This window comes from Empidonax traillii, unplaced genomic scaffold (assembly GCF_003031625.1).
Source record: "Empidonax traillii isolate 1590-97213 ecotype Southwest subspecies unplaced genomic scaffold, ASM303162v1 scaffold239:size738852, whole genome shotgun sequence".
In the NCBI taxonomy this organism is placed as follows: Eukaryota; Metazoa; Chordata; class Aves; order Passeriformes; family Tyrannidae; genus Empidonax; species Empidonax traillii.
The window spans coordinates 80,872-108,306 of NW_020955432.1; the positions used below are offsets into that span (position 1 = coordinate 80,872).

Here is a 27,435-nt window from a genome sequence, read left to right on the forward strand (position 1 = left end):
AGATGGATTGCCTTACAGGGCTAACGAGCTCCATCTGCCCGGGGAGGGGCCCCGACCAGGAATCGAACCCGGGTCTCTGCAGTGACAGTGCAGCGCCTTAACCCTCTAGACCACCAGGGGCTCCCATTTATAAATCCCCGGGCAGATTTATGGCCTACAGACCCATTGTATGAAGTTTCTAGCATTCCTCTTAAGATCAGGTCCAAGGAACGGAACAGAACAAATTTTTCTTTAGCAATTTAGGCAGAGCAGGTATGGAGGGGTTTCTCTCAGCCGAGCAAGGTATTTCAGTTAATTCTTCAGGCCTTGCTCTTGTTTCAGTCCCCCCTTTTCTTAAGACTTACGAATTCTTTCGTCATGTTCCAAAGGAATCCGGTAAGTACGCATCATTGCCCATATTATCTGTGTCCTCCTGACTATGACGCTTAATTTGTACCACAGCCACACATTTAAGAGGGATAACAGGATTATAACTGCTGTTATGATCAATACTGGATGTATTAAGTAGTGAAAAACTTGTGTTGCTGTAGCGGAACATCCTGTAAAGACATCCCACCAATGATGTTCTCCCACTTGTGCTACTTTAGTTAGGATACTTTTTCTACTTGTAGTGTCATGCCAGAGCAGGCGTTGGGTTGCTCTGTTCACTTCTTAGAGCACTTTTTCTATATCAGGGTGTCTAAGCATCATTTTGAAAAGACCAATACCCATACCTATTTGTAATTTAGGTATATCATGATACAACTAATAATAATTTTCAATTAATTGCCCAGTAGTTATCGAAATTGTATAGTTAAAATCACAGCCCTCTGCAAGAAAAGTGGGATGGACTTGAAAGTCAACCATGTGGACTATTTGTTTGTTCTGAACCAGTTATAGAAAGATCTCATTAAGAGTCTTTTTATGTTTGAGTTACTATATGGAGGGCAATTTTGAACAACTGAGAAACTACCCTATGAACTGGGGTTTGGGGCACTGTTATTGTGTTAATAGTTATTGTCATTTTGTGTTGTCTTGTTTGTTTTTGGAAAAGTTGTTGTATACCTGATATACCTTGCTTACCTTGAAACATCCAGGTGCACATAGTTAAAGGTGTTATCATGCTAAGAATTGCTCTACGGGAGGTAGTGCTGAGCAGTTAACTATAAGCACACCACGTTGAATAAGACCTAGAATTAAGACTTGTTTATTTTGTAACTGTTGGCTCTATGTACAAGCCTTGTGTAATAGATGTAAGGTTTGCCTCCCTGACAAACAAGGTTGGGTCAGAACCAGTGGGCATATTGTAGAATACCCTGAATTAACAGGTGGAGATACCGGCATGGGAGGGGCTGTTGTTGCTTACAGGGTATTGAGAGAGGGAGGGCCAGCAGGCCTGCCCCTAGGGGACCCACTGGTAAAAATTAGGCTGGGGAAGAAAAAGAAGAATTCAATTTCTTTTAATTGATACTGGGGCTATATTTTCTCTTTGGAATCAAGAAATAATACTTAAAAATGATAAATATGTTCAAGTTGTGGGTGCAACTGGCCAATCAGAGAAAGCTTTTCTTTTTGAAACCCCTAAAACAAATGGGAGTGCGTCAGTTTTTGTATTTATCTCACCCAAACCCCTACTTGGGCAGAGAGCTACTAGAAATTCTGGGAACTGTAATAGAATTTAAACAAGGTAAAATTTAACTTAAGGTAAAGAAAGAACAAATAATAGCGCTCAGAGTTTAGCAAGGAGCTATGTGCAGCCAAGCCAGGATAATTTAAATGTCAATCAGATTTTAGATTAGGTATATATACCCAGGAGTTTGGGCTACTAAAACACTAGGAAAGCCAAAATGGGCAACTCCTATTCAAACAGAACTACAACCAGGAGCCAAACCAGTGGCTAAGAAGCAGTATCCACTGAGGCTAAAAGATAGGACAAGGGATTGAACAAATAATTGAAAACTTTTTGAAATTAGGGCTGAAAAAAAATATTTTTTTTATTTGATTCACAGCACTGAATCTAAAGGATACCTTCTTCTGCCTCCCCTTAGCACAGGAAAGTCCCACCACTGGAAGGAAAACTTAGCTCACTTCGACAGTGTTACCTCACAGGTTCAAAATAGTCCCGCAAGTTTTGGGAACCAATTAGCTAAAGAATTGGAACAACGGCAGTCACCACCAGGAGAGGGTGTACTTTTACAATATGTGGGTTATCTATTGATTGCTGCTGAAAAACAAGAAGAATGCATCCAGTGGACAGTCAGTCTCTTGAACTTTCTGAGTCTAAATAAGTATCGAGCCTCTCAACAGAAAGCACAGCTGCTGCAGAAACAAGCGGGATATGAAGCATCAGGGGGGACAACGCTCTCTGGGAACAGCAAGAAAGGAAGCCATCTGCCAGACACCCAAACCACAGACAGTGAGAGACCTTCGGGCCTTCCTGGGAATGACAAGTTGGTGCTGTTTATGGATATATCAGTATGGACTAATTGCAAAGCCTTTTTACGACCTGCTGAAAATGACTAAGGGCAACCTAATCTGGACCCTCAAAGCAAGTGGAGCCTTCAAATGGCTGCAGCGAGAGCTCATGAGCACTCCGGCGTAACAAAGCCCTTTTGGTTGTTCTTGCATGAGTGACAAGGAATGGCTCTGGGGGTCCTGGCCCAGCAATCAGGGCCATATCAAAGGATGGCCCATCTGCCTGAAGGCAGTAGCAGCAGTGATCTAGCAGTGATATAGTAGAAGCCAGGAAATTTACAGTGGGACACAGAATGACTGTATTAGTGTCCCACACAGCATCTACAGTGCTGGAACAGAAAGGGAACCACTGGTTGTCACTCTCCTGACTCTTGAAATATCAGGCTATCCTGGCTGAACCAGATGACATAAACATTCAAGTGACTAACGTTGTCAAGCCAGCTTCATTTCTAGAAGGCAAAACCACAACTGAACTCATTGTACACGACTGCCTGGATGTTGTGATAGTTCTGCAATATATAGAAGGATGCAGAAGTTTTTAATGTTGTTTAAGTGAACATGTTTCCAAAATGGCTTTTACAGTCTTTTTGTAAACTCACTCTTCTTCTTCCCAAGGTTCCTCAGTCTTATCTCTGCCTTTGGAATCTCTGAGAGATACCTGAAAGCTTATCTATTGGTCATTAACCCTTTGTTATCATTGGTTGGTTGTAAGACCTCCTGGACTCCCAGTGGTCACCTTGTAATCCCCCCAAGAGCTATTTAAGTTGCTACCCAGAACAATAAACTCTCTCTGCCTCTCTCCTTACCGCTGCTGCTGTCCTGTGGTCTCTGCGGGGCCCATGGGGTCCATGTGGTGGGGGGGAGGGGGAGGGCACGCTCCCCTCCGGGACCTGGAGACCATGGAAGCATAGTATTCCAGTCGCTCGGACCTCAAAGAAGAACCATTCCAGGATGCAGAGGATTGGTTTACTGATGGCAGCAGGTGTGAGGATGGCTGGCTATGCTGTAACCACCACTACTGAGGTAATCAAATCAAATCCTTTGCCCACAGGAACCTCAGCCCAAAAGGCAGAACTCATAGCTCTCATTCAAGCTTTAGAAGTGGCAGAAGGAAAACAAGTCAACATCTGGACTGACTCCAAATATGCTTTTGGCATGGTTCATGCCCATGGAGCAATTTGGAAAGAAAGAGGACTTATAACTGCTCAAGGAAAGGTTGTGAAATATGCTGAAGAAATTCTACGATTACTAGAAGCTGTACAACTCCTCTCTCAGGTGGCAGTTCTGCACCGCCAAGGGCACCTGAAAGGTAAAACACTGTCCCAGAAATAGGAATCAGGAAAGCTGATGAAGAAGTTAAGTTAGCTGCTGCAAGAGGTGAGGAACTACCAGTAGCGGCCTTAGTGCCAGAAAAGCTAGATACAGACAAATAAGCAGAGTATCAAGAATCAGATTCCAAATGGATACATAAAAATGGAGGGAAGCTGTTAGACAATGGGTGGGCTCAACTAAAAACAGACCAGCTAGTATTACCAGAAAAATTAGTATGGCAATTTGTAAGAGCAGAACACAATAAAACTCCCTGGGGCTTGGACTCACTTAATCAATATTTAAGAGCCAGAGTGGCAAGGCCAACTTTATTTACCATGATAAAGCGTCTGAAAAATAATCCAAATACTGGAACTAAAATAACATCAAGGGGCAATAAACAAAGGGCATTTCCCAGGTCAAGTTTGGCAAATTGATTTCTCTGAGCTGCCAAGAAAATGGGGGTTTCCTTATCTTTTAGTTTTGACTGACACATTTTCTGGGTCGCCTGAAGCATTCCCATGTAGAACAAATTAGTCAAGAGAAGTGGTTAAAGTCTTTTTGAATGAAATAATACCAAGGTTTAGAATACCTAAAAGGATACCCTCGAACAGAGAATCCCAATTCTGTGCAGAAATTGTACAAGCAATAAGTGCTAGAAATTATTTGGCAATTGCATATTCCATACAGACTCCAAGCAAGTGGGCAAGTAGAAAAAAATTGAACTGTCTCGCTAAACAGCAAATAGCTGAAATCTGTCAAGAAACAAATTTGTATTGGTATCAAACTTTACCTATTGCTTTAATTCTAATCAGCGTCAAGTCACAGTCTAAAGAAAAGCTAAGTCCATTTGAAATTCTGTATGGCAGACCCTATGGAGTGAATAATATTAACAGCAAAGCTTTGGATCAGATAGGTAATCGATATGTTCATGGTCGTGTTATAACTGTGGGGAAACAATTGAATAAGAATTTTGCTGTGGTGTTAAAAAAACAGATTACACAACCTGATTGTAAAGCATATCCATTCACTCCTGGTAGTTGGATATATGTTAAGGATTTTTCAGGAGATCCTCTGCAAGAAAAGTGGGATGGACCTTTCCAGGTGTTGGTGACCATGTTCACAGCAGTCCAGAGAGAAGAATGGCCCACCTGGATTCACTACTCCCACGTCAAGAGACCCCCTAAGAAACTATGACCCTCAGAACCCTTAAGACCAACCACTCTCAAGTTCACCTGACCCTGCCTACTGGGATCTTACTGAGTATGGTGACTATATAACCTGGGCTGGATCACTAGAGTGGCCATGGTCTCAACCCTACATTGGGCATTCCGGTTCTATGGGAAAAGATCATTCAGGAGATTACAAATGGAACCAATTTTTGTGTTTATAATTTTACTAAAATAATAGGCTGTGATTTTAACTATACAATTTCAATAACTACTGGGCAATTAACTGAAAATTATTATTAGTTGTGATGCCCAGAAAAAGGGGGCAGGTGAACAAAAACTGCTCAGAGACAGAGTTTTAGTCCATGAACAGCAGGTATTTATTAATTACGACGTCAGGGAGATTTACTCGTTCAGGCCAGGTAAAAGCTCCAAAGTGATTCAGTGAAAATAGAGAATTTATACAATATTCGGATCATGATTGCAACATAATTTTACATATTCATGTTATTGCATCATTTGATTACAATATTCATAACAGGTGGAGTTAGGGGTGGAGATTGAGGCGTGGTCTCTATTTTGAGGAATATTATGGTGGGAGATCCTGTTTGCCTTCATCCTGGGGGCTGCTTTTTAATCCTCATCCTCGCCTCACCTTGGTGACCTTTCATTCTTTCTATTGTTTTTATGTTCTGATCACTCAGCCTTAGAGAAGCTCCTGGCTTTGGTCCTACATTACCTATTGAGATGTCACCTTGGCTCCTCTGGATGAGATTTATGGGCGCTGGGCCCCTTGCCCAGCGTTTATCGTGGTTCCTTCAAGGTCCGATGCCCTCAGCACAGGACAGAATCTTCTTGTGCGAAATGCAGTTTACAAAATATGGTTTAAGGCAGATTAAAAGTGTACAGGGGGGTGTACAGGGGGGTAGGGGCCCTCATGGGCCCACAGTAAAAGTGTCCCAATTAACCCTTCCTGCTTCAGTTGTATCATGATATACCTAAATTACAAATAGGTAAGGATATTGATCTTTTCAAAACTGTCAGAATGACTCAGTCGTGATGTGTACCTCTCATCCGTATGTCTTTTTACCTGCATCTGACATTATGATTAGTGTGACTAACAATACCTTCAGCGGTACTGTAGATAATCCCTACTATTTTAGTTGTATTACAAATCAGAATGTATCAACTCTCAATTTATCAATAATAATTCCTATGCACAGGAGGCCTGAACTGCGGTTCCCAGTGAACCTAACTAGAAACCGGGAGGATAATGCAGGATACAGTAAATTGGCAAAACTGTTAACCCATCAGGAAATCGAACGAAAAGGTTCACCGGATGGTTAATTGCTTTCATCATCTCTGCCATCATCATAGTAGCTACCACAGCCATGGCTACTGCGGTACATTCAGTACAAACTGCACATACAGTGGCTGGTGTGTTGGGTAATACGTCATCATCAATGGCTATGCAAACAAATATAGACTATCAAAAATTAGCCAGGTTGGAAGCAGTAGAAGCAGCCTTAACATGGATCGGGGACAAACAGGATGCTATGAATAATAGGATGGCCTTAAAATGCAATTGGGAGCATCAGCATAAAGGATTATATGCCATTCCATTAACATGGAATGATGGCCATTGTGACTGGGCACAAGTTCAAAAACATTTGCAGGGCACCTTCACCGCAAACATCAATGGTGAAATTCAAGACTTGGCTAAAGCAATAAAATCACAGATGTCCGAAACTCGATCTTCAGCCAAAAAAAGTGTTTGGCAGGAGTTGTCTGATAACGTTCAATGGTTAAATCCCAAACGTTGATTTGAAGAACTTAATTTAAAGATCTGGATACTTGTACCAGTAGCAGGTTTTTTAACAATCTGTCTGTTTTTAATATTTCAAGTCCTAGTGTTCAGAAGAAGATGATCCTGCTGGCCACATGGCACTTCTTCCAGCTGCTGCGGGAGGCACCAGAGCCCCGATTGTTCTGCTGTGTCTGAGCTGTACCTGCTGAGCACTGCTGACTGCCTAGAGCCATCCCACAGGCTGTGCTTCAATGACTGCCTGCCCTCAGAGACTGCTCAGGCCCTGAAGAAGACCTTTGTGTTCATGGCTGACCTGCCAGTGACAGGATGTAATGCCAGGTGGCTGCTGCAAATGCTACCACCACACCTGTGGCCATGGGCACTCTCAGAGGTGACAGAGCATCAGCTGGAGGAGGGCAGTCCATGGCCAGGACATGACTGTAGTGTCAGTGTGGCAAGCATGACTACCCCAAGGTGTTGCAGGAGGTCTCCAAAGACAGCCACCTGTGGGTCAGGCTTGAGAAGATAGGGGTAAAAGTCATCCAGGAGTGATGTCACCACTTGCCGTGGCCTGGCCATGTCCCCTGACTTGGCCAGCACCACAGGCAGCTCAGCAAGGTGCTCCACATCCACCTCCTTCAAACGAGTCTGCAAGAACCCATACATGGTCTGGAGCACTTCAGCCCGTGTGTTCACCTGTAGTGGCGGCCGGCAGGCTGCCCTGCACACATGCTTCAGGTTGGCCACCACCAGGGCAGTGGGTATTTCTACAAGGACTCCCATGGCCTTCAGAACTTCTCGAGTTTAAGGGATTCTGGCAGAATGGTGGCCGATGTCCACAGCAGCTCAGCCACATTTTGGCAGTGGTAAATGCTGCCTTTCAGGGCCACGGGCTTAATGCAGGTTGCAAAAGGGGGGTGGAGGCTCCTCAAGCTTTGGTGGATGGTCAGTGGAGGCAGGAAGTGGATTGAGGCAATTTGCCCTAGGAAACCCTCTGACTCAGGATTTTCCAACAGGGTTTCAAGCTGCTTGAGCATCTCTTGCTGTCGCTCCAGCAGGTTTGCAGTGTGGCAGGTTGCCGGAGCAGCTTCACGCTCTATCTCAAAGGCCAGTGCTACAAAATCCTCTACAGAGAGGCTGGTGTGGACACCTGCCTCAGACAGAAACTTCTCACCTGCCAAATTCATCCCTACCTCCTTAAAGAAAGATTTAGGAACAAAGCGGTTTTGGAGCTGCAGAGTGTGGAAGGAGGGCTCATCAGTGTAAAAGTAGGAGGATAAGTGCAATGTGCCATGGGCATCGGGTATAAAGGGCACATTCTGAAAAGCTGCCACAACAGCTTTCCTGGTCTGACTATCACAGACGGGTTGCAGGACAAAGAACAACTGTACAGTTTCCATGAGGTCTTGCCGCGTGAGCTGGGACAGCCAGGGTAGCACCACGATCATGAAGAGATTTTGGTCATCTGTGTCCTCCTATTTCAAATCCTTGGCCAACCGCTTGTGGATTGGGTATGATGTGAGCAGCACCATGTCTTTGTCCAGGTTGTACAGGGCTTGGGCACCCAGGGGCACTTCCAGGTACTGTCTGTGGAGCAACAGCACTTTGCGGTAGGGAGCCACCAAATTTCTGGAAGAGAGGCAGGAGCCGGAGCTGCTTCAGTGCACATGAATCCAGCTTTCCCTGCACAAAGTGCAGCAGAACAGTCACATCCTCCTCCTTTAAGTCCCCCCAGCAGAGATCAGATCGAGTGTCTGCCAGGTGGGCCACTATAGCCCTGGGCTCTGTGACTTGGAGTGCCCTTGCTTCAGGCAGCAGCGGGCAAAATGAAAGGGCAGTAGGGACTGCTGGAGCATAGGGATGCCCAGTTTGTGCGGCACCTTTTCCACTTCTGAGTGACAGTGAAAAAGAACTCTGGAGAGGGAGGATAGTGGCACTAGGTGCTTCGAGTCTGTCTTATTCCCCTGTATAGGCAGCACTGCCATGTCCTGGAGATGATCCACGAATGACTTCATGTCCTCCTCCAATTCCTCTGAGGCCTTTCCATATGTGTGGACAATGCTGCCAAAGAAGGTCCACAGTCCCTTGAGCCATGTTTCCCCCCTTGTGGTCCACTTCAGATGACCCAGTGCCTCCTGGATGAGTTGTATGGCCTCTGAGAGGCCAAGTTCCTTCACAAAGCAAGGTGGGATCCAATGAGGAACACACTTTTGGGCAAAGTGGTGCTTGTGGAGGGGAAGAGGTGGGCAAAGTGGTGCTTGAAGACTGGGTGATGGATGCTGAGACTATTCAGATAGCCATCCTGTGTGGTGAGCAAGGGCAAACCTTCCTTTTCTTCCAGTTCTTCCTTGTCCACATCCTTTGGGGTACCTTGGGTGTACCTGCTCCATCCTGCTAAGTATTTCAGCAGGATGGAGCAGCTCTCTGGGGTCCTCAGGGATGTGTCAGCCAGCTTGCAAGGAACAGGCAGAGCCAAAGCCTTGAGGAAGCGCTATAGAGTGGTCGGGCCTAAGGCAGCAGCGTTCACCTGGACTTCAATGAACTGCTCATGGATCTGCTGCAGGTGGGTGAATGCTGGAACCAGTTTCATGTTCAGGTGCTGCAGCACCTTCTGAACATCTGGGTCTGGCGTTACCTCCAGAAAGTATGGCTCTGTTAGCACATCCTCTCCACCTGGAGATGCCCACGTTATTGTCACCATGCTGCCAGGTGACTTCTCATGGTACACAGGCACCAGGGGCAGGCGTGCATGACTGAGGTGCTTATAGACCTCCCTCACCATGTCCTGAAAGATAGGGATCCCCCCTGTCATAATAGGGAAAAACTGGAGGAAGTGGAAGTCCAGGTGCTGCTGGCAGAGATTCAGGGACTTGTACTGGAGCTCTTCTGGCCCCAGGGCTTTCCACTGCCTGGTGAGAAAGTCACAGTATAGAGGAACCACCAAGCACCAGAGCAAGAAGTCATTCCAGGCTGCCTCTCTGCAGCCTTTGTCCCAGAGAAGACTGCGCCTGGCTGCATCCACAGAGAAGTCAGCATTGATGTGCACAGGCAGCCCAGTGTTCAAGGGCAGTGGGAGGGTGCAGAAAGCTTTGCCCGTGACTGTGTTCAATGGCTCCAGGCAGGCAGCCACAGCCCCATAGGGCAAATGCTCAAGCACCGGAGACTGCTCAGCCCCCTCCTGCACCCCAATTTGGGAGATCACCCTCCACACAGTTCTGGTCTTCTTCTTTTCGCTCTTCTTGGCCTGGCTCTTTTTGACTTTCATGATATAGGAGACAGAGGTGGGGCCGTTCCCAGACATGGCTTGGCTTAATCTCGCTTGAAAACCCCGTCTCAGCTCTGCATCACCATCTGTGAGCTCTGTTGTCATCCGCAGCCTTTCCACCAACTGTTTCCCATCTGAGAGAATCTCAGAGAAGACCACAGTGTGTACATGTCGGAGGAAGAGCACCAAGTCCTCACCTTCCTTAGCCAGTGTTTCCTCTATGTCCACAAGGTCTTGGTCACGCACGACCATGTCAGACACCTTGGAGCTGGAAGCCTCAGCTGCAGTGCGGAGCGGCAGCCGGAAAAGTACACCCTGACTGAGGTTGAAGAGGGATGGTAGGAAGATGTCATAAACATCTGGAAAGTTCTTCTTGAATTCAGAGTTGACAGCGAACATCCCACCAGGTTTCTCAATTGTGGCACATAGTAGCGATGGGGGTCAGAGACACACAGGGCACTGTCTCCAGTCAAGACAGTGCTGAAGTCAAGGCAGTATTTGCCTGTGACATCCTGCCAGCCTTCCTTGCCACCCACCCCCAGGTGCTGAATGCCTTCAATGTCCTGCTGCTGGAAGGGCCTGTCATTGTAGATGCAGAGGGCAGGGCCCTGCAGAACATTCCATTTCTCACTGAAAGTGGCCTTCACTGGGTGCTGCCGGTGGTCCCACACGAAGTGCACAAGCCCCGCACCAGCATCATCCGCATTCTGGAGCACCTCTTTCACCATATCAGAAGCAGATGCTGGGTACTCCTTTAAGATGTTCTTCAGCCGTGTTGGCAAGTCTTCATGGGCACCAAATGGCTGTGCCCAGAGGGTCAGGTCATCAGTGATGAGTTGACTCCTCTGCAGTGCTCGGTAAAGTGTGGTAGGCACCCCACAGCGCAGGGCTGCAGCTCGGGACAGCTCTTTATGGCACAGGAGGACATCTCTGTCCAATTGCATCCAAGGTGTATCATTGAAGTGAAGCTTGTCCTGCGGACGCAAAACGCCCTCCTCATCAGGTAGAAAGAGTCGTTGGGTCTGGTAGGCATCTGGCTCATTACCATCTTCCATCAAGCCACAAGACACCAGTCGCAAGGCCAGAGCCAGCTCTGGGGCAGGCAGCGGCTCTCCAGCATGTGTCTCTGCCAGGGTGCAGAGCACTTGGGCATAATCATCCCAGGTGAAGGTGTGGCGCAGCCCCACACACTCCCAGAGTTGGCCATAGGGCTTGTATTGCTTTTGGAGCTGATGAAGGTATGGGACAGCCTCAAATGACAGTGTCTCAGCCACAGCTGTGACTGGTACAAAATAGGAGCCCACCAAGATGAAGGGTTCTCCTTGGGCCACTGCAGAAGCCACCTCATCCCAGCTGGAGTGACCTTTCTGGAGCAGCGTGTTCAGGTGCTTGTAGCAGCAGTTGGTGCTTTCCTGCAGGTTCTCCAAAGTTGGAGAGTTGGAGCTATAGCTCAATGCCTGCAGCTGCTTTAGGACTGTAGCTGATGGTATCTGCCAGTCCAGCCCCAAGAAGGATATAACCTCCGTGGGGAGGTTGAAGTTTTCCCCCAGCACTTCAGGAGCCAAGATAGGGTGGATGAGTCCCACTAGTGGGGCGTGGAGGTGATGGTAGAGCTGGGCAGCTGGCAACAGCACATGTTCACCAGTGGGCAGTGTACCACGGAGGAAGGGCACAGTCTGGAAAGCAACCTGCAGGGTATTGTTCACTCTCTCCTTCGCTGCATCCTGAAGCAGCTCAAGGATGCAGGCAGCCCTGTGGTAGCCTTGAGCACGATTCTTGGTCCAGACAAGCTGCACAGTCTTTGCCTGCTCCAGCAACTCTGGCAGGGCCATTGTGTTCTTCACCATGCCCAGCCTCTCCAGTTGGTTTAGTCTCTCTGGGGAAAGGAAGGCATTCCCAGTGGGGAAGCACCCATCCTTAGGGTCATACAAAGGGGCAGCGCGGCCTCTGGGATGCACCAAGCGATTTGTGAGCTGCAGGTGGCCATGAGGGGTGGCAGGAATGCAGAGCACTGTCTGCAGCACTTTGTCCACATCATCATTGGCCATATCCAGTGCATGGAGAAGCAGTTGGTTCTGGTCAACAGCAGAGAGCTTTTCCAAGTTGGGAAGCACAAGATCACAGTAAAAGCGGGGCCAGTCATAGGTGCCGGCATCCACTGCCTTCCCAAGGCCCTTCTGCACATGCTCTGGCAAGGCTACAGCTAACAGGGGATGAGGCATAATGGTGGCAAAGACACGCTTCGCCACAGCACCCAGGTTGGGGTGTCTGTCCACATCCTGGTGCAAGAAGCAGGCATCCTGCAGCAAGCACCAAGAGCGGCCATCAGAAAAGAGCCTGGGGCCATTCCTGGCTGCCACAGCATGGTAGAAACCAGTCATGGCCTCTGTAAAGGGGTAACAGGCTGTGTTAAAGTCTGGCCAGAAGAGTCTGGCCATAATTCTTCAACTCACCTGCCTCATGCATGGCACGGAGGTGGTCTAGTGCCCGGAGCCAGGCAATTGGCACAGCATTGCGGAGCAGCATCCAGTTCCACTTACCCCGCTCTGCAGTGTCCCACAGCCCCCTGCGGTTTGAGAGAATGTTGAAGGTCCCATGCACATGGATTGGTAGCCCTGAGATGACAGGCATGGGAAGGTGGCAAAAGACTTGCCCCTTCTCAGCATCCAGACGTGGCACCCACTTGCCATCTTCAGTAAGGGCAAGGGGAAGGGCCACACCAGCCATGGGAGGTGAAGGATGGAGTCCTGCCTGTGTGTCCTCGTGAAACAGTTCCAGAAGTTCCCCATCACCCTGACACACCAAAACCAAGTAGTGCCGTACCGTCTTGGATTCCTCCTCACAGGCTGAGAGCTCCTCAATGGCTGCCCAGCTTGGGGGGTCCCCAGGGGCTCCCAAGTCTTGGATCTCCTTTCGCCGCAGCATGGCCAAACGTACAGTATTCTCTGCAGAGGTGGCCATGTCTGGCAACATCTCCAAGGACAGCTCCCTCACCTTCTTCAGGAAGAGCAGCAGGAGCCAGTTAGAGCCAAGGAAACCAGTGGCAAGGGACTGGATGTGCTCTGTACCAAAGGCCTCTGAGCAAATCTGCGATGTCACGGCTTCCTCTTCAGTGCGAAAAGGCAGGTGGAAAAGGCTCCCTAGAAAGGGTCCTGGCTCAGGTAGGCAGCACCCAAAGATACCATGGTAGGGTTAGAACTGCTCAGCAAAGACACGGAGGATGCGTGGTCGACTGGAGAAGTCTAGTAGGATGCCAGGGCAGCCAGTCTTGGGGATATATTTGCCCAGATGAGTGCCATTGGGATCAAAGATGAGCAGTGTTTCCCCACTCAGCACTGCCGGAACGTCTGTAACACAGTAGACAGAGCTGAAGCCCAGCCCAAAGCGCCCGATCCGGCCTGCCTGCCCTTCCTTTGTAGCAGCCCCAATCCGTGTGATGTTACGGAGATCCTCCTCTGTGAACAGAGCGTTGTTGTAGGCCCAGAGGGCTGGGCCGTGGCAGGCAACCATGCCTGGGTCTAGCAGCCCAGACGTGGTCTTTCTGCAGCACCGGAGGTCCAGGAGGAAGTGGCACACAGTAGCTCGGGCATCCTCTGCATTTTGGACCATCTCTGCGAAGAGGTCGCTCTCCTCACCGTACTCCCGGAGGATGTTGCGGAGGCATAAGGTGATGGGTTCCAAGGGGCCACAGGCTGTGAATGGCTCTGGCCCCAGCACGCGCACACTGAGCAGCTCTGCACCAAGGAATATGGCTGTGCTGGATGGTACTGCCTCATGCACCACCTCCTGAACATCCTCCTCATCCTCCAGTTCCATGTCCAGGTACACGGTAGAGGCAGTAGGGCAAAGGGCAAAGGGCAAAGCCTGAGCCCTCTGGAATCCTCACAGGAACTGGCACAGTGCCCTCACCCTGGTGCCCCCAACTCTTCAGCCACTCCAGGACAGCTACAACCACCTGCAACTCTGCAGCAGTGCCCACTCTTGAGCTGCGCATGTTTATGCCGTGCCCCAGGCAGCACAGGGCTGACACTGCCATCTCCTCACTCACCCCCACCTCCACCCCCCAAGACCTGAAGAGGCAGCTGTAGGGCAGGAAGTCAGGGGGCACCCGGGGTACCAGCATCCCCAGTTCCAGCTCCTCAGGATAGCCCAGCACAGCATCACATGGCAGGACAAATCCAGACCCAGTCCACACCATAGCATCATCTGGGGCAGTCCTAAAGACCTTCAAGTTTTCTTGCATGTGCCGGTAAATGGGTTGGAGAGCAGAACCCACTTTATCCATGTCCTCATGCCCTGCCAGCTTTCTCAGCTGCTCCCACACTCTCTCCAGTGGTGGAGTCTGGCTCAGCCCCAGCTCTTTCTCTGCCTCTGGCACAAAGGCACCAGTCAGGGGCATGACAAGCCCCACCAGGCACTGGTATTGGGTGGATCGCAGCTCCCTGGGGGGCAGAAAAGGCTGCCCAGGCATTCCAGTGCACTTGGAGCAAGGCACCCACGGCAGGGCCTGGAGCTGCTGGAGCTCTGCAGCACTGAAGCCTGCCAGTGCCTTGGGGAGGTTGCAGACCTTGATCAGTGCCTCAGCCCTGTCCAGAGCCACTGTGTCACCCTGACTCACTTTTGCTGCAGCCACGAGGATGTCTGAAGGCAGCAGGCACCCCTCACGGTGCCACAAGCCCAGATCCCTCAAGGCACAGAGGACAGACAGACTGTGGAAGGCAGCAGGAGGAAAGCGTTCAGGTCCCAGCAGTGCCTGCAAAGTGCTGTCGCAGGGGTTGTAGAGGTCTTGTGGGCAGGCAGGGCCATTGGGGGTCTCCAGGAAGGCCAGCTCACTGCAGGCTTGCTGGAGCAGGGGGCTCTGTGCAAAGGCAAACTCTCCGTGCTGCAGCACCCAGAGCAGCAGAGCCCGTGTCTCAGCTGCCCGCCCCTCATAGGTGCCTTGAGCTACAGCTTTGATGGCCTTCAGCATAACATGGGCTGCACTGATGAGGGGTCTCTGGAGCCTCCCAAAGAGCTGCTGGTCAACTTCATCTCGGCACTGCAACATGGCCTCCGGCAGCAGCACATCTCTGGGCAGCTCCAGCTCTGGCTTCAGTACTGGGGTGGCATCAGCTGGTACCAACTCCATGGGCTGCGGGGTGGCCAAGCAGGGCAGTGGCATAAAGAGGGGTAGAGCAGCCAAGGTGGCCCTGTCCTGCTCTGTTAGGGATGGGACATCTGCCAGGTAGAGCCGGAGGGTGACCACATCTACATCAGGCAGCGAGGCCATGCGAGAGGCCACTGCTGCAACCCCCTGCCTGCCCAGGGCCCACAAGGCATTGAGCGGGGATGGAGGCAGGATGTAGTGGGACAGGGAGCAATGCCACATGCCCGGTGGCACCACTGGGCAATCTGGGACCTCCAGTACAGAGGCCACAGCAGGTGGCAGGGGCTGGTCCTCCCATGCCTGGAAGATGAGACTGGACTCAGCTATAAGAAGAGCCCGACGGATACTGGGGGCATCCAGTGGGGACAGGAATATTAGAGGAAGCCCCTCCAGAGGGCCCAGGTCTTCCATGTGGTGGGCCAGGAATTGCCGCAGGGCTGGGAACCAGGAGGCTGGAGGCTGGAGAGGTCCTTGGGCTGGGCACCAGGTCACTGGGGTTGAAGACTGGGATGTCCAGCTGGGGGGCAGAGCCAAGCGCAAGGTCTGTACAGTCACAGCTGGGTCCAGCAGAACCAGGTTGGGGTAAAGACCTGTGTGCAAGAGGCAGAGCCTTGGACTAGAAGCACATGGGACCTGGGACCTGGCAGGGGGACCCAGGATGTGGGGGAAAGAGCCTGAGATCTGCAGTGGAGGGGTGGCCCCCCCATACTGGAGATGGGAGGACCTGGGTCCTGAGGGATAGTGGATACCCTGAACAGGAGGACAGTAAAACCCCAGAGTGGTGGAGACAGAGGATATCAGAGAGGGAAAGAGGTGTTAGGGGGACCAGTATTAGAGGGCACAGAGGTCTTCAGATGAGGAACACAAAGAGACCCAGAATCCAAGGGAGCACAGAGGGGACAAGGGGAATGTGGGAAGAACAGCAAGGACAGTGGAGGTCCCAGAGACACAGGGAGGTACAGGGAGACACTGGGGTTGCAGAGGAGCCAGCCCCAGAGTGTACAAGGGGCTAGTGGTGGTGTTTAGATGGCAACCAGGGGACCAGAAAGTGGTCCAGGGATCCACTGTACTGGTCTCTTACCCGCCTTGGCAATGCCTCGCAGGAGGCTGTCCAAGCCCAACTCCAGGTCTGAAGGCAGGAAGGACCCCATTAGGCCAGGCAGGAGTTCCCTGTGGGGACAAAGAGTGGTGATGGGGGACTAGAGGAGTGATGGAGGGCAGGTAGCTTCCTGGACACCTGCTTCAGCTCCCAGTTGGTGACATCAGGTAAGAGGAGGGCAGTGAGGATCCCAAATGTCCAGGTTCAGCTGTGGTCCTCCTTTCCATCTCAAGAGAGGGAGCTGCACCCCTGGGCAACTGGGTCTCCTGTCCACTCCACAGGGAATGGGGCAGCCAGGGGCTGCAGGCTCACCTGGGGCAGTCAGATGTGTCCATGTAGACAATGGCTGACGCAGCTCCAAAGGTCACGAAGGTCCCATCAGCACGAGGCAGGAGGGGAAGACCCCAGAGCTCAGCATGGCACCCATCCCCAGTCACATAATGCAGCAGGGAGAGACGGTCGGCAGCTGAGAAGTCGATGGCCCCATGGCGCCGCAGCACCTCCCGCATGTGCCCCGCTGTGGTCTCCCACATGCTCTTTGGCATTCCCAAAGCCAGCGCCCTCCATACGTGGGCTGGGACTTCAGCCACTGGCTCCCCAGCTGCCACCAGCAAGGCCCGGACTGCTCTGTGTGTAGCCACATCCCCCACAGCCTCTGGCAGCAGCACAGCCTCAGGTGCCTGCAGACATCCTGCCACCCCCTCTGCAGCTGGCACCAGAATAGGGGCAGCTGCCAGTTCCTGGCAGACACAGGTCACCAGGCTGCGGATCCGGCCAGAGCTTGGCGTGCACTTGGGGTCTGGCCAGATGCTGTAGACATCTGCACCAGGCAGAGCCATGGCCACAGCAACCAAGTGGCTGTAGACCCGGGGCAGGAGGTCAAACCACAAGAGGGTGTTCCAGCAGGCATCCTCCTCTCCCTTCTCACCCTCCTCAGGCCAGCAGAGGTGGCGGCGGTCATCAGAGAGGACAAAGGGAGCACTGACATGGACGGGCAGCCCCGTGGCCATCTCGTCAGTGGCTGGCAGGGGTAGGAAGCAGCAGAGCCGCCCTTGGCAGGGCCCACAGAGGGGGTGTGCCAGGCTCAGCTCAGGGCAGCACCCTAGCCCTGTGCCCAGTGCCATGACTGGCCCCTCCATGGCCCTGCCTGTGGCCACCAGCCATTCATTCATGTCGCCCACACCTTCCCCACGCAGGGCCACCAGGCACCACGCCAGACTCAGTCCCTCATCCCCTGATGGCACTGGGACAGGGAGAGGCTGAGGGGATGCCACAAGAGTCCCCATGAGTGTCTGGACCCCATCTGGGGCCAGGTACAGGGTCACATGGCGGACATGGCGGAGGAAGAGGAGGGCAAGAGGGCCCTCAGTGAGGAAGGTCTGGATGAGGCTGCGAATGCGCTCAGGATCGGAGACCCCTGAAGTGATTTCCGAGTGTTGCCGGCGGAGAGGAAAGAGGAAGAGGGTGCCCTGGGCAGAGGCACGGTGTTGTCCCACAGCTTCCAGTCCAGCCCAGAAGGGCTCAAAAAGGCCGGGAAAGTCCTGGGCCGCAGAGATGTCCCAACGCTTGCCAGCACCTGGCATTCGGGGTCCAGCGCTCCCAAGTATGGGGGGCTCAACACACCTGGTAGGTCTGGAGACATGGGAACCATGAGGCCTCCACAGGGATGACACAGACACAACTGCCTTCCCAGATCATCTCAACCCATCAGTACCCCAAATGCCCATCCAATACTCTCAAGTTCATCTCCACAGTGCTTCCCATGATCCAAAGCCTAATCCCAGTTCATCAGTCCTCCCTCAGTTTGCCACTTTTGCTCTGCCCTTCACTGCCAACTAGCCTCCCGTCAGCCTCCTCAGGTTTCCTCACTTCACACTGCCCTCCATTTTGCATACTGCCCCCTAGTTCTCCCCAGCTCCTATAGTTCAGAGCCTGCAGTAAAACCCATGTCCCCAGGTCAATCCCAGTTGAGGCTTCCAGTGCTACTCACCAGTGAGGTGGTAGACAGAAGTGAAGCCTAAGCCGAAGCGTCCCACAGTGTGGGGATCCACCCGTTTGTGCAACACCCCTGGGCGTTGAATCCCTGTCCAGTCCTGAGGTGACATCACAGCATCACTGTAGGCCAGGAGAGCTGGGCCTGGTGATCAAGACCGTGAATTAGGGGAGAACTGGGACATATAGGGAGCTCTGTGACCCAGACGCAGTGCTCCCACAATCTCAGTCCCACAAAAGCCTCCTCAGTATCACTGAGTCTTCCCAGTACCCTCAGTGCCCTCAGAACATCCCAAAACCCCTCATCAGTTCCAGTTCCCCCAGTTCCCCTGATCCTTCTTCATTTCTTCACCAGTATCACCCAGTCCCTCCCATTATCAACCAGTGCCACCCCAGTGCTTCATCCAGTCTCTCCCAGCGCCGATAGCACCTCTCACCCTGGGTGCCCTCCAGTCTCCCTCTAGTGATGTTGAATTCCCGCTCATCAGACACAAACACGACCTCATTAGCACCAGCATCATCCGCATTCTGCACCAGCTCCTGGAATTAGGGATGAGTGCCTGGTCACCTAGGCTGTCCCAGGCCCATGAGAAAAGCACTGATCTGCCTGGGAACCAAGGCTGATGCTGGGCAAGGACCAACCCCCCACTGCCTGGGTTGATCTGCCCAGCTGGGCAGGAGGGTCTGGATGGGTGGGTTCCCTGGGAGTCTCACCTTGAGGATCTGCCCCCCATCTGGGTACTTCTGCAGGATGCTGTGCAGGTAATCAAGGAAGACAGGTGCCTGCTGGCAGAAAGTCTCCCTTGTAAAGCAGAGAGAAGGGGAAAGAGTGTGGAAGAGGGTGTGTAACCAGGACCTCATGTCCTCCTTGGATCCCCCAGATGTCCCCTTCCTTGGAGTCAAGGACTCCATCTCTTCCCAGGAGTCACTTAAACAACCACCTCCAAGGACTACACCCACACTTTCCCAGGGTCCCCACTGCTTCCTGGGATGCTACAGTGTCCTGGTTTTGGTTGTGATAATTTTCTTCCCAGAAGCTGCATTTTGGATTTAGCAGGAGACCAATGTTTGTAACACACAGATGCTGGAACGGGTGTTCAGTCATGCTTATTCAAAGTCAAGAACTTTTCAGTGTCCCATTCTCTGCCAGTTAAGGGGGAGCATGGCCAAGAGAGCTGACCCAAACTGGTTGGGTACTAAGAAGACTGTCATGGTTTAATCCCAGCTGGGAACTCAGTCCCAAGCAGCCGCTCGCTGCTCCCAGAGGGATGGGGAGGAGAATCAGGAAAAGCTAAAACCCGTGGGTTGACATAAAGAACAGCTTAATAATTGAAATAAACTAAATACATTGATATTACTGCTACTACTAACATTAATGAGAAGGAGAGAGAGAGAAACAAAACCCAAGAGAAGTGCTGCCAGTGATGCCCATCAGTCACTCACCACCCCTCTGATCCATGCCCAGCCCACACCCCAGCAGTGACCAGCAGCTCTCGGACACCCCACCATTACCACTCTGTTTCTACACTGGGCAGGAGGTTTTGTGGTACAGAACATCCCGCTGGCCAGTTTGTGTTGTCTCTCCTGGCCATGCTCCCCCTTCAGTGGCAGAGCACAGGACACTGAAAAGTCCTTGACTTGGAGTAAGGAGTAAGCACGACTGAACACCAGTTGCAGTATGTGTGTTACCAACGTTGTTCTCCTGCTAAATTCCAAACACAGTGCTGGACCAGCTTCTGGGAAGAAAATTAACTCTATCCCAGCCAAAATCAAGACATTCAGCAACCCGGAAACTCCCTCCCTGCAAGCCCTGACGTCCACAGTCCCCACATCCCTCAGTCACCCTTCAGCTCTCCCTACCGCCCCCTGAGCTCCAGGTCTCATCAACAGCCCCTCGCGACACCCGCAACGCTCCAGCCACCCCCCGTGTGCCTCGACAAGCCCCCAGTGACGAGCCCCAGACCCACTCACGCCTTTGGCTGCCTGAGGGCCACGAGGGGCGCCCGGTGTCGCTGCCCAGTGCCACTGCCTGTGCCGCCGCCGTGTACCCACTGCCGTACACCCACTGCCTCGGTCCGCCTCTCGCTCCGAGGCCCTGGCCCCGCCTCCCGGCGCAACAGTTTCGGTTCCCCCCTGCACACACAGCGCGGGGGAAATGCGCTTTTTTAGCCACGAAATAGCGCGGGGGAGAAGCAGAGAGACATAGATGGAGGGGGGGAGGGGAGGGAATATGGGGGAAGGAGGGGGGAATGGGGGGGAGGGGAGGGGGATGGAAAACACGGCTATGGGTCAGGGACGTGGGAATGCGGCTATGTGCGGGGAAAATTCCTCACTCTGCACCGTTTGCGGCAAACAAATTGAAGCCGAACAGACTTTTGTCCAAGCAGAACTATCTTGTAACTGTATTACTCCATACCTATATGTAGACTCTCTACTGAGCCCTGGGTCCTAGGTCTCCCGCCAGGCAGATGTTTCTTCATCTAGCCACATCCACACACACCCATGTGTGCTGCTTCCAGCCACACAGAACAACCCACCACAGAATTTCAAGTGGCTTTCCGTCTTGATCTTGTGATTCTTTTCACACACGCACTACTCTTAGCTCTGTCTCGCTCAGGACCACAATATTTTTGCATTATTATTTTCTTCTTTTATCATCCAGGTGGCTGGTGTTGTCCGTCCAGCTGCTCCTATATCTACGAGGATACGTGGGCATACAGATATGGGGATGTGGCATGGGAATAGATGGGGATACAACTACAGGGATCTAGTATGGGAATACATGGGGATACGACTATGTGCCGTACACCAGGCCATAGCCATGGGGATGTGTCTGTGGGGGCCACTGGGCAATAGATGTACAGCCATGGTGTGTGGGGGAATTTGGATATGGTTAACGGATGGGGACTGTGGCAATGGGATATGGGGTGGGGGCATGGGGATAGGGCTATAGGGGTCAGGCCACTGGGGTATGGCAATGAGTCAGGGATATGTGGTAATATGCCTGTAGGACAGAGTGCCACAGGATAATGGCCATGTGGCATGAAAGGCATGGCAGTGGAGTGGGGAGAAGATGGAGACATGGAAATGTGGAGCATAAGGTAATGGGTACGTGTGGGACATAGCTATGGGATGGGAACACTTTAGGACATGTCTGGGAATCGGATTGCTGTGGAGTGGAGGGATATGTGAGCATGGCCATGGATTGAAGTTCTGTGGTGGGATTGATGAGAGGGAAGGGTTAGCAGGTCTCTTCCAACTCCCCATGGCCCTGGTCAAAAGGAGACTTGGGATGATCATGAGCCCACCTGACTCCTTCAAAAAGGTCACCTCTAACAGGGATGTCCCTGCCTTGTGGATGTGGAAGATCCCATGTGGCATGTTCCCATGGACAGGCAGACGAGGACATCCCCTAGTCACAAGAACTGTGTGGAGACGGAAGGAATGGAAGGATCTGAGGGCATGGAGGGCACTGAGAAAGCTATCTCTAGGGGTACTGGCACTGGGCAATGAAAGACCTGGGCTGTCCCTCTCCTGCAGAGTCCCTGAGCCTGGGGCAGTCAAGGACAGAGGGCCTGGTGAGTTATGGGGCCAGCAAGGATCCAAGTTGTGGACTCAGCTGGGCACAGAACTGGATCTGTGGCCATCCACAGGGGTTCCTAGGGTGAGATAGGACCAGGACGTGTGTCCAGGTGAGAACTGAGGGCCAATACATATGTTAAGGGTGTGGAGGAACCAAGACATACCTGAGGGCCACATATGGGAGCCAGACATGCATCCAGGAAGATATAGGAAGAGGCTGTGTGATTGTGGAGGGCAACTATCTCAGACCAGGGTCGCATAGACCCTCTCCATCCATCCATCCATCCATCCATCCATCCATCCATCCATCCATCCATCCATCCATTCATCCATCCATTAATCTACCCATCCATCCCTCTACCCATCCATCCCTCCATCCATCCATCCATCCATTCATCTCTCTGTCACTTACTGCCTCACTACAGGGTGCTGGCTGTTCCAGCAGGGCAGCACACCAGTGAGTGTCCACAAGTTCCTTGGGGGATATCAGTGTTCAGGACAAAGCTTGAAGGGAGAGAGACCCCAGGGAGACCCAGTTCTGGTCTCCTGCCTATGACAGATCAGAATCATCTTAACTGTCCTGGATGAAGAAGCCATATCAAATGGATCATGGGGACCATATGGACATCACTTGCACTGTATAGATCGCATAAGACTAATTTAGGCCCTATGGACTTTTACCATAGGGCATCACACTGATTGTCCAGGACACACAAGAACCCCAAGGAGATCACATTGAGGCTACTTGAACTGCAGTCCACAGGCTGTATGAAGACCATAAAGACCTGGAAACCACTTGGAACATGTGAAGAAGTAACTTGTACGGCATGCTGCTTTAGGGGGAGTGTAGGACAAACTTCAGGGGACACCTCTCAAAGGAAACCTTCTCAGCTCTTCCTTCTGTCCCCTTGCTCCTGACCACAATGGTGTGCAGGTAAGTGCTTCATGATAGTAGGACTCTGATAGTACGTTGTTCAATGCGGCAACGGACCTTCAATATATAGAACGGAAAAAGTCCTGTCAGAAGTGGGCTGGTGGGAAAAAATGAAGAAACAAGCCCAAATGTTGTAAAAACAGAAGTTTTTAATGTTGCTTAAGTGAACATGTTTTCAAAATGGCTTTTTTGCAATCTTTTTGCAAACTCACCTTCTTCTTCCCAGGATTCTTGGCCTTAACTCTACTTTAGAATGTCTGGGAGATAACTCGAAGTTTTCTCATTGGTTTTTATCTATTCCTTTCTGTTGGTTGTTAACCCTTGCCTACCACTGGTAACTTTGTAAGACCCCCTGAACTTTTAATTGGTTATTCTGTAAGTCCCCCTAAAGCCTATATATGTCCCTACCCAAGCAATAAACGCTCTCTTGCTCTCTCCTCTCCTGTGTGGACTCCCTGGGGACCACCAGGTGGAGGACAGGGAGGGAGCATTTTCCCCTCCAGGTAATGGGCTAAAAACCCAGGTCTTGGAGTCCCTCCCTTTCCCAATTCATCGCCGTAGTTCGTTAAAGCTTTTTATATTTAAGCTCAAATGTGCCTCAAGGGGAACAATAAGGGGCACATCCTACTCAGCAGGATGAGGCTGTTGGTGCTGTTTGTGTCAGGGAGTGTATGCTTGTATGGATTTGTGAGGTTAGCTGCATCTATGTGTATCCCCACGTTTCCTATGATGGCTCTACAACTGGTTGGATCTGGAGGCTTGGAGCTGTGGCAGCCTTGTCTCTCTCAGGCTGCTGGATGTGGTAACTTCTAACTGTGGTGACAGAGGGGAAAGCCCTTTCCATCCTCCCATGCCCTGGATGTGCACCCAGAGGCTGGTCTCCAGACAAGGGATGTGCCTCTCTGGAGAGGGGCACAAGGAGTACAATATGCCCATGGATGAGCCCCATAGAGATGCCACCAACTCCAACTCGTCCCGGATGGAGAGAGCCAGGGCAGAGCCTGCAGGGTGGGCCAGGGGTCATTCTTCTCTGGGCTCTCATAAGGCCAGAGCAGTTTGCTATGGCCAGTGGAGGCTGCGGAGGTGAATGGGCCTGAAGGGAGACTCTCCAAGGAGATGCCAAGAATTGGTTGAGCCTGGACGTGGCAAAAGGGGGTTATTCAGGAGATGGGGGCAGAGGAGGTGCCCAGAACAGGAGGAGGCCATAGGGCACCCTGCTGCCGAAACTTTGCCTAGCTCATGATATCTCCAAGGGAGACCGAAAGGGCTGAAGGGGGAAGAAAGCAAAGGGTGGAGAGGGTCTAGGAGGGACCACAGGGGTTCTGGAGAAGTCCAGTGGCCACTTTGCTTTTTCCCCCTGGGTTACATATAAACCCCACCTGCCCAGCCTGGAGTCCTCCCTACTTTTCTTACTGTGGCCAGCTGTGGAAGAGGTTGCATACAGAGAGGGGGGCAGGACATGCTGCCTGCAGATCACAGGAGGACAGGGAGCTACAGACACTGTAGCCTTCAGAGCAGGACAACTGGACAAGCTGCCAGGTGTCCCACACAACTCCAATGCCACAATCCATCCATTCCCTGCTCCCACATCACCTGGAGAGGCAAGCAACTTCCCCTGATTAATCAGCCCTGCATTACAGCCAAAGGGAGCTCTGTATACATCCCTGGCCAGCCCAGTCAAGATGCAGCTGAGGTTGGAGGTCTGGCTCCAGGTGGGGTGAAAAGGAGCAGTGATGTGGAGTAAGGATGTTCCATTGCTCCCACCGTGTGGGAATGAGGAAGCCTGGGTGGATGGGGATTGAGACCATCCCTGAAAGATGCATCCAGACCTACAGGTTGGAGGTATTGCTGTCCCTCCCCCATTGACAGACACCACAGGCTGGGGGAACAAAACAGCTCCTGAGAAGGCCAAAAGGGAAGCCAAGTTTCTTTCGTCCTATTCCGTTCTGTTGAGCCACCAAGCCTGTGGTTTTGTGGTTGCAAAATAACTCCCTATTTCACAAGGCAGAAGGGAAGACATTTCTCCATCACGTGATCAGAACTAAGAAAGAGAAACAAAAAAGTCTTTTCTGGCTTTTCTCCCAGGGTCTGCAGGATCCTAAGACCAAGTCATCACGAGGGCACACACCCGGGCATGTGACTGGGACATTGTGGTTCCAGTTCAACTGTCCCAGCCCTGCATTTTTGTTTGCAGAAACCCAAGCTGTGGGACAGAAGGTGGATTGTGGCAACGAGGTCATAGCAGGACCCACAAGAAGCCGCCCAGCTGCTCAGTGCCTCCAGTCAAAGCCTTCCTCTGAAGAAGCCCTGCTGGGTCAAGTACAGAGAGCGCCAAGAGGAATACGATGCTGCCTGTGACCCATGTGTTGGCCTTCTGTGAGTGCCAGAGACTGTGCAGGCTCCCAGAGGGTGGCAGGAGGCATCCAGAAACTTCACAGAGATGTTACACATCTTCTGTAACATCTGCTTCTCTTACAGGTGCTTGGCTGGTGGCAGAGAGCAAGGCTACACCAAGTGAGTATCTTGGGGAGGTGGTTGGGGAGTTTGGACTCATCTCTGGTCCCCAACCATCTCCCAGGGCAGTTCTGCAGCCTCATGGAACAAAACTCACCCTTGTGTGGAGAAGGTGCTCAGAGGCAGCCCCAGGCTCATGTCAGGGCAGCTGCTGGGGGCTCCCTGTCTTTCTGGCAGCATCTCTCTCTCCTGTGCAGGTGCCCCCAGAATCTCCATCTTCCTGAAGCCACCTGGGGTGATCCCACCAGGAGGCTTCACCACCATCTGCTGCAGCTGCCAGCATGGCAATGGGAAATTCATACTGTACAAGGATGGCTACAAGCTCCGTACCCTGGAGCAGAGTGGCTGCAGGGCCAAGTTTTCCATCTCTAATGCCACCTATAGGGACAAAGGTACCTACAACTGCCATTACCTGGAGGGAGGCACTGTGCTGGCTCGCAGCGATGGCCTGGATGTCATGGTGGCAGGTGAGAGATGTGCTGTTGCCCCTTCTCACAGGGTCACATACCCTAGGTGCAGACTGAGATGCACGCAGGCACTTGGCCTCCCTATCCATATGATGGGCAGGGGGTTTCTCTTCTTCCCTGGCTTGGAGAGGTGGGGACCATCTTCACCTTTGTCTAAGCCTGTTGATGGGTTCATGGAGTTCTTGGTGGCTCCTGGCACCATGTCAAACCTAGGTATGTCTTCTCAAGCCCTCTCCTGTCCCCCCAGGGATCCGTCTCCCTGGACCTGACTTCTCTGTCCTGCCTGGACATGAGGTGACTGCAGAAACTGATGTGATATTCCGTTGCACCACCACATACCACAGTACTGGCTGTTTCCTGTACCTGGAGGGCCAGATCCGAGCCCAAGTACTCTCAAGGGAGCAAGATGACTACAACTTCTCCCATGTGCAGAAAGGTGAGGGGGGCCGCTACAGCTGCCAATGTTTCACCAAGAATGCTTCGATAGAATGGTCTGCTGTCAGCAAGACCCTGGATTTGGTGGTGAGAGGTGAGACATCCCCCCAGCTACTCTTCTCTTCCTCCTTGCAACCTGTCACATCCTGGGGGAACTAGAAAAGAGGATTTAAGAGAGGAAAGCAGCTGTAAGAAGGATACAAGCAGAGGATTTCAGCTTCCTTCAGCTGTTTGAGCCTGGCCAGCTCCTCAGAGACCCTACAGATGATCTACAGACCCTATAGACACAAGGTCACTGGGCTGAGAGTTGGGGCTAAGAGTCAGAGGACACTATCCCTGCACCTACCAGCCCTGGAGACAATCATTTGTCTTGTCACATCTCAGTGGCACCATATGGCTGGCAGGGGCAGCTGAGGGCCACCTCAATGTTCCTTTGGTGCCAGTGGGTGGGGTGACAGGGGAGAGACTATGAGTAGAGGGTGTTCCAGGAAACAGGGATGTGGGAGGTGAAGCTGACAGAGGCCCATGGGTCTCCCTTTGCTCCCTGTGAACTTCCCTTTATCTCTCTTTAGCTGAGGAACTCCCCAGCGTGTCCCATTGTCCTTGTGTCTCTTAGCCCTCAGTGCCTTGTGAATCCCCTTGGAGGATACCTTTGGTCTGGGATCTCTCGGACTCCTCCTCCCAGGGTTTCCCACTGACCGTCCCCTCCCGTCCCCTGCAGATTACACGTTGTGCAACACAGTGCGCCTGGCGCTGGGAGCCGGGCTGCTGGTCCTGCTGGGGCTCATCACGGCTGAAGCCACGCGAAGCCGCTGCTGCCGGAGCGGGAGTGCCCACCCTCTCTCCCCGCAGGCAGCTCTCCTCTGATTGCGGCCAGTGCGGGGGCACCGGGATTCCCTTCCTGCGCCTCGCGGTGGGATAAATAAACCGTTCCTGTCGCTATCTCTGTCCCTGCCCCCGTTCCTTGCCCCTTTTCTGCGCTTGTGTCCCTGTGTGTGTGCCTGTCCCTGTGTGAGTCCCTGTGTGTGTCCCTGTCCCTGTGTGTGCCTATCCCTGTGTGTGTGCCCCTGTCCCTGTGTGTGTCCCTGTCCCTGTGTCCCTGTCCCTGTGTGTGTTTGTCCCTGTGTGTGTGCCTGTCCCTGTGTGTGTCTCTGTCCCTGTCTGTGTCCCTGTCCCTGTGTGTGTCCCTGTCCCTGTCTGTATTCCTGTCCCTGTGTGTGTCCCTGTGTGTGTCCCTGTCCCTGTGTGTGCCTATCCCTGTGT

General features: G+C 52.1%; 3 protein-coding genes across 3 annotated transcripts in view; 1 reads left to right on the forward strand and 2 right to left on the reverse strand.

Annotated features, from left to right (window-relative positions):
* Positions 1 to 7,140: 7,140 nt before the first annotated feature.
* Positions 7,141 to 22,018, reverse strand: LOC114059717 (sacsin-like). The gene is given in 16 exon segments (XM_027888476.1): positions 7,141 to 7,532; positions 7,535 to 8,361; positions 8,363 to 8,543; positions 8,546 to 8,971; positions 8,974 to 10,428; positions 10,431 to 12,439; positions 12,441 to 13,858; positions 13,860 to 15,739; positions 16,231 to 16,319; positions 16,561 to 17,830; positions 17,833 to 17,880; positions 18,239 to 18,385; positions 18,678 to 18,780; positions 18,955 to 19,042; positions 20,212 to 20,373; positions 21,987 to 22,018. Coding segments are annotated over 16 exon segments (10,527 nt in total).
* Positions 22,019 to 22,217: 199 nt separating this feature from the next.
* Positions 22,218 to 27,118, forward strand: LOC114059722 (leukocyte immunoglobulin-like receptor subfamily B member 3-like). The gene is made up of 6 exons (XM_027888483.1): positions 22,218 to 22,756; positions 24,951 to 25,132; positions 25,235 to 25,270; positions 25,468 to 25,737; positions 25,985 to 26,266; positions 26,894 to 27,118. The coding sequence occupies exons 2-6, from the start codon at positions 25,102 to 25,104 to the stop codon at positions 27,037 to 27,039; spliced, it is 765 nt and encodes a 254-aa protein (XP_027744284.1). The 5' UTR covers positions 22,218 to 22,756; positions 24,951 to 25,101; the 3' UTR covers positions 27,040 to 27,118.
* L3MBTL1 (L3MBTL histone methyl-lysine binding protein 1) overlaps positions 23,609 to 27,435 on the reverse strand; it is a 33,752-nt gene continuing 29,925 nt past the window's right edge. The window contains exon 21 of the mRNA XM_027888482.1: positions 23,609 to 23,892. Coding sequence (XP_027744283.1) covers positions 23,816 to 23,892 — 77 coding nt within the window. The 3' untranslated portion in view covers positions 23,609 to 23,815. The remainder of the gene's footprint in view (positions 23,893 to 27,435) is intronic.

What these genes read in the sequence shown, in the direction of transcription:
- LOC114059722 (XM_027888483.1), top strand. Translation starts at nt 25,102, where the DNA reads ATGCTGCCTGTGACCCATGTGTTGGCCTTCT. An exon ending in CCTGGATGTCATGGTGGCAG is followed by an intron (nt 25,738 to 25,984) that starts GTGAGAGATGTG and finishes CTGTCCCCCCAG; the next exon opens with GGATCCGTCTCCCTGGACCT. An exon ending in CCTGGATTTGGTGGTGAGAG is followed by an intron (nt 26,267 to 26,893) that starts GTGAGACATCCC and finishes CGTCCCCTGCAG; the next exon opens with ATTACACGTTGTGCAACACA.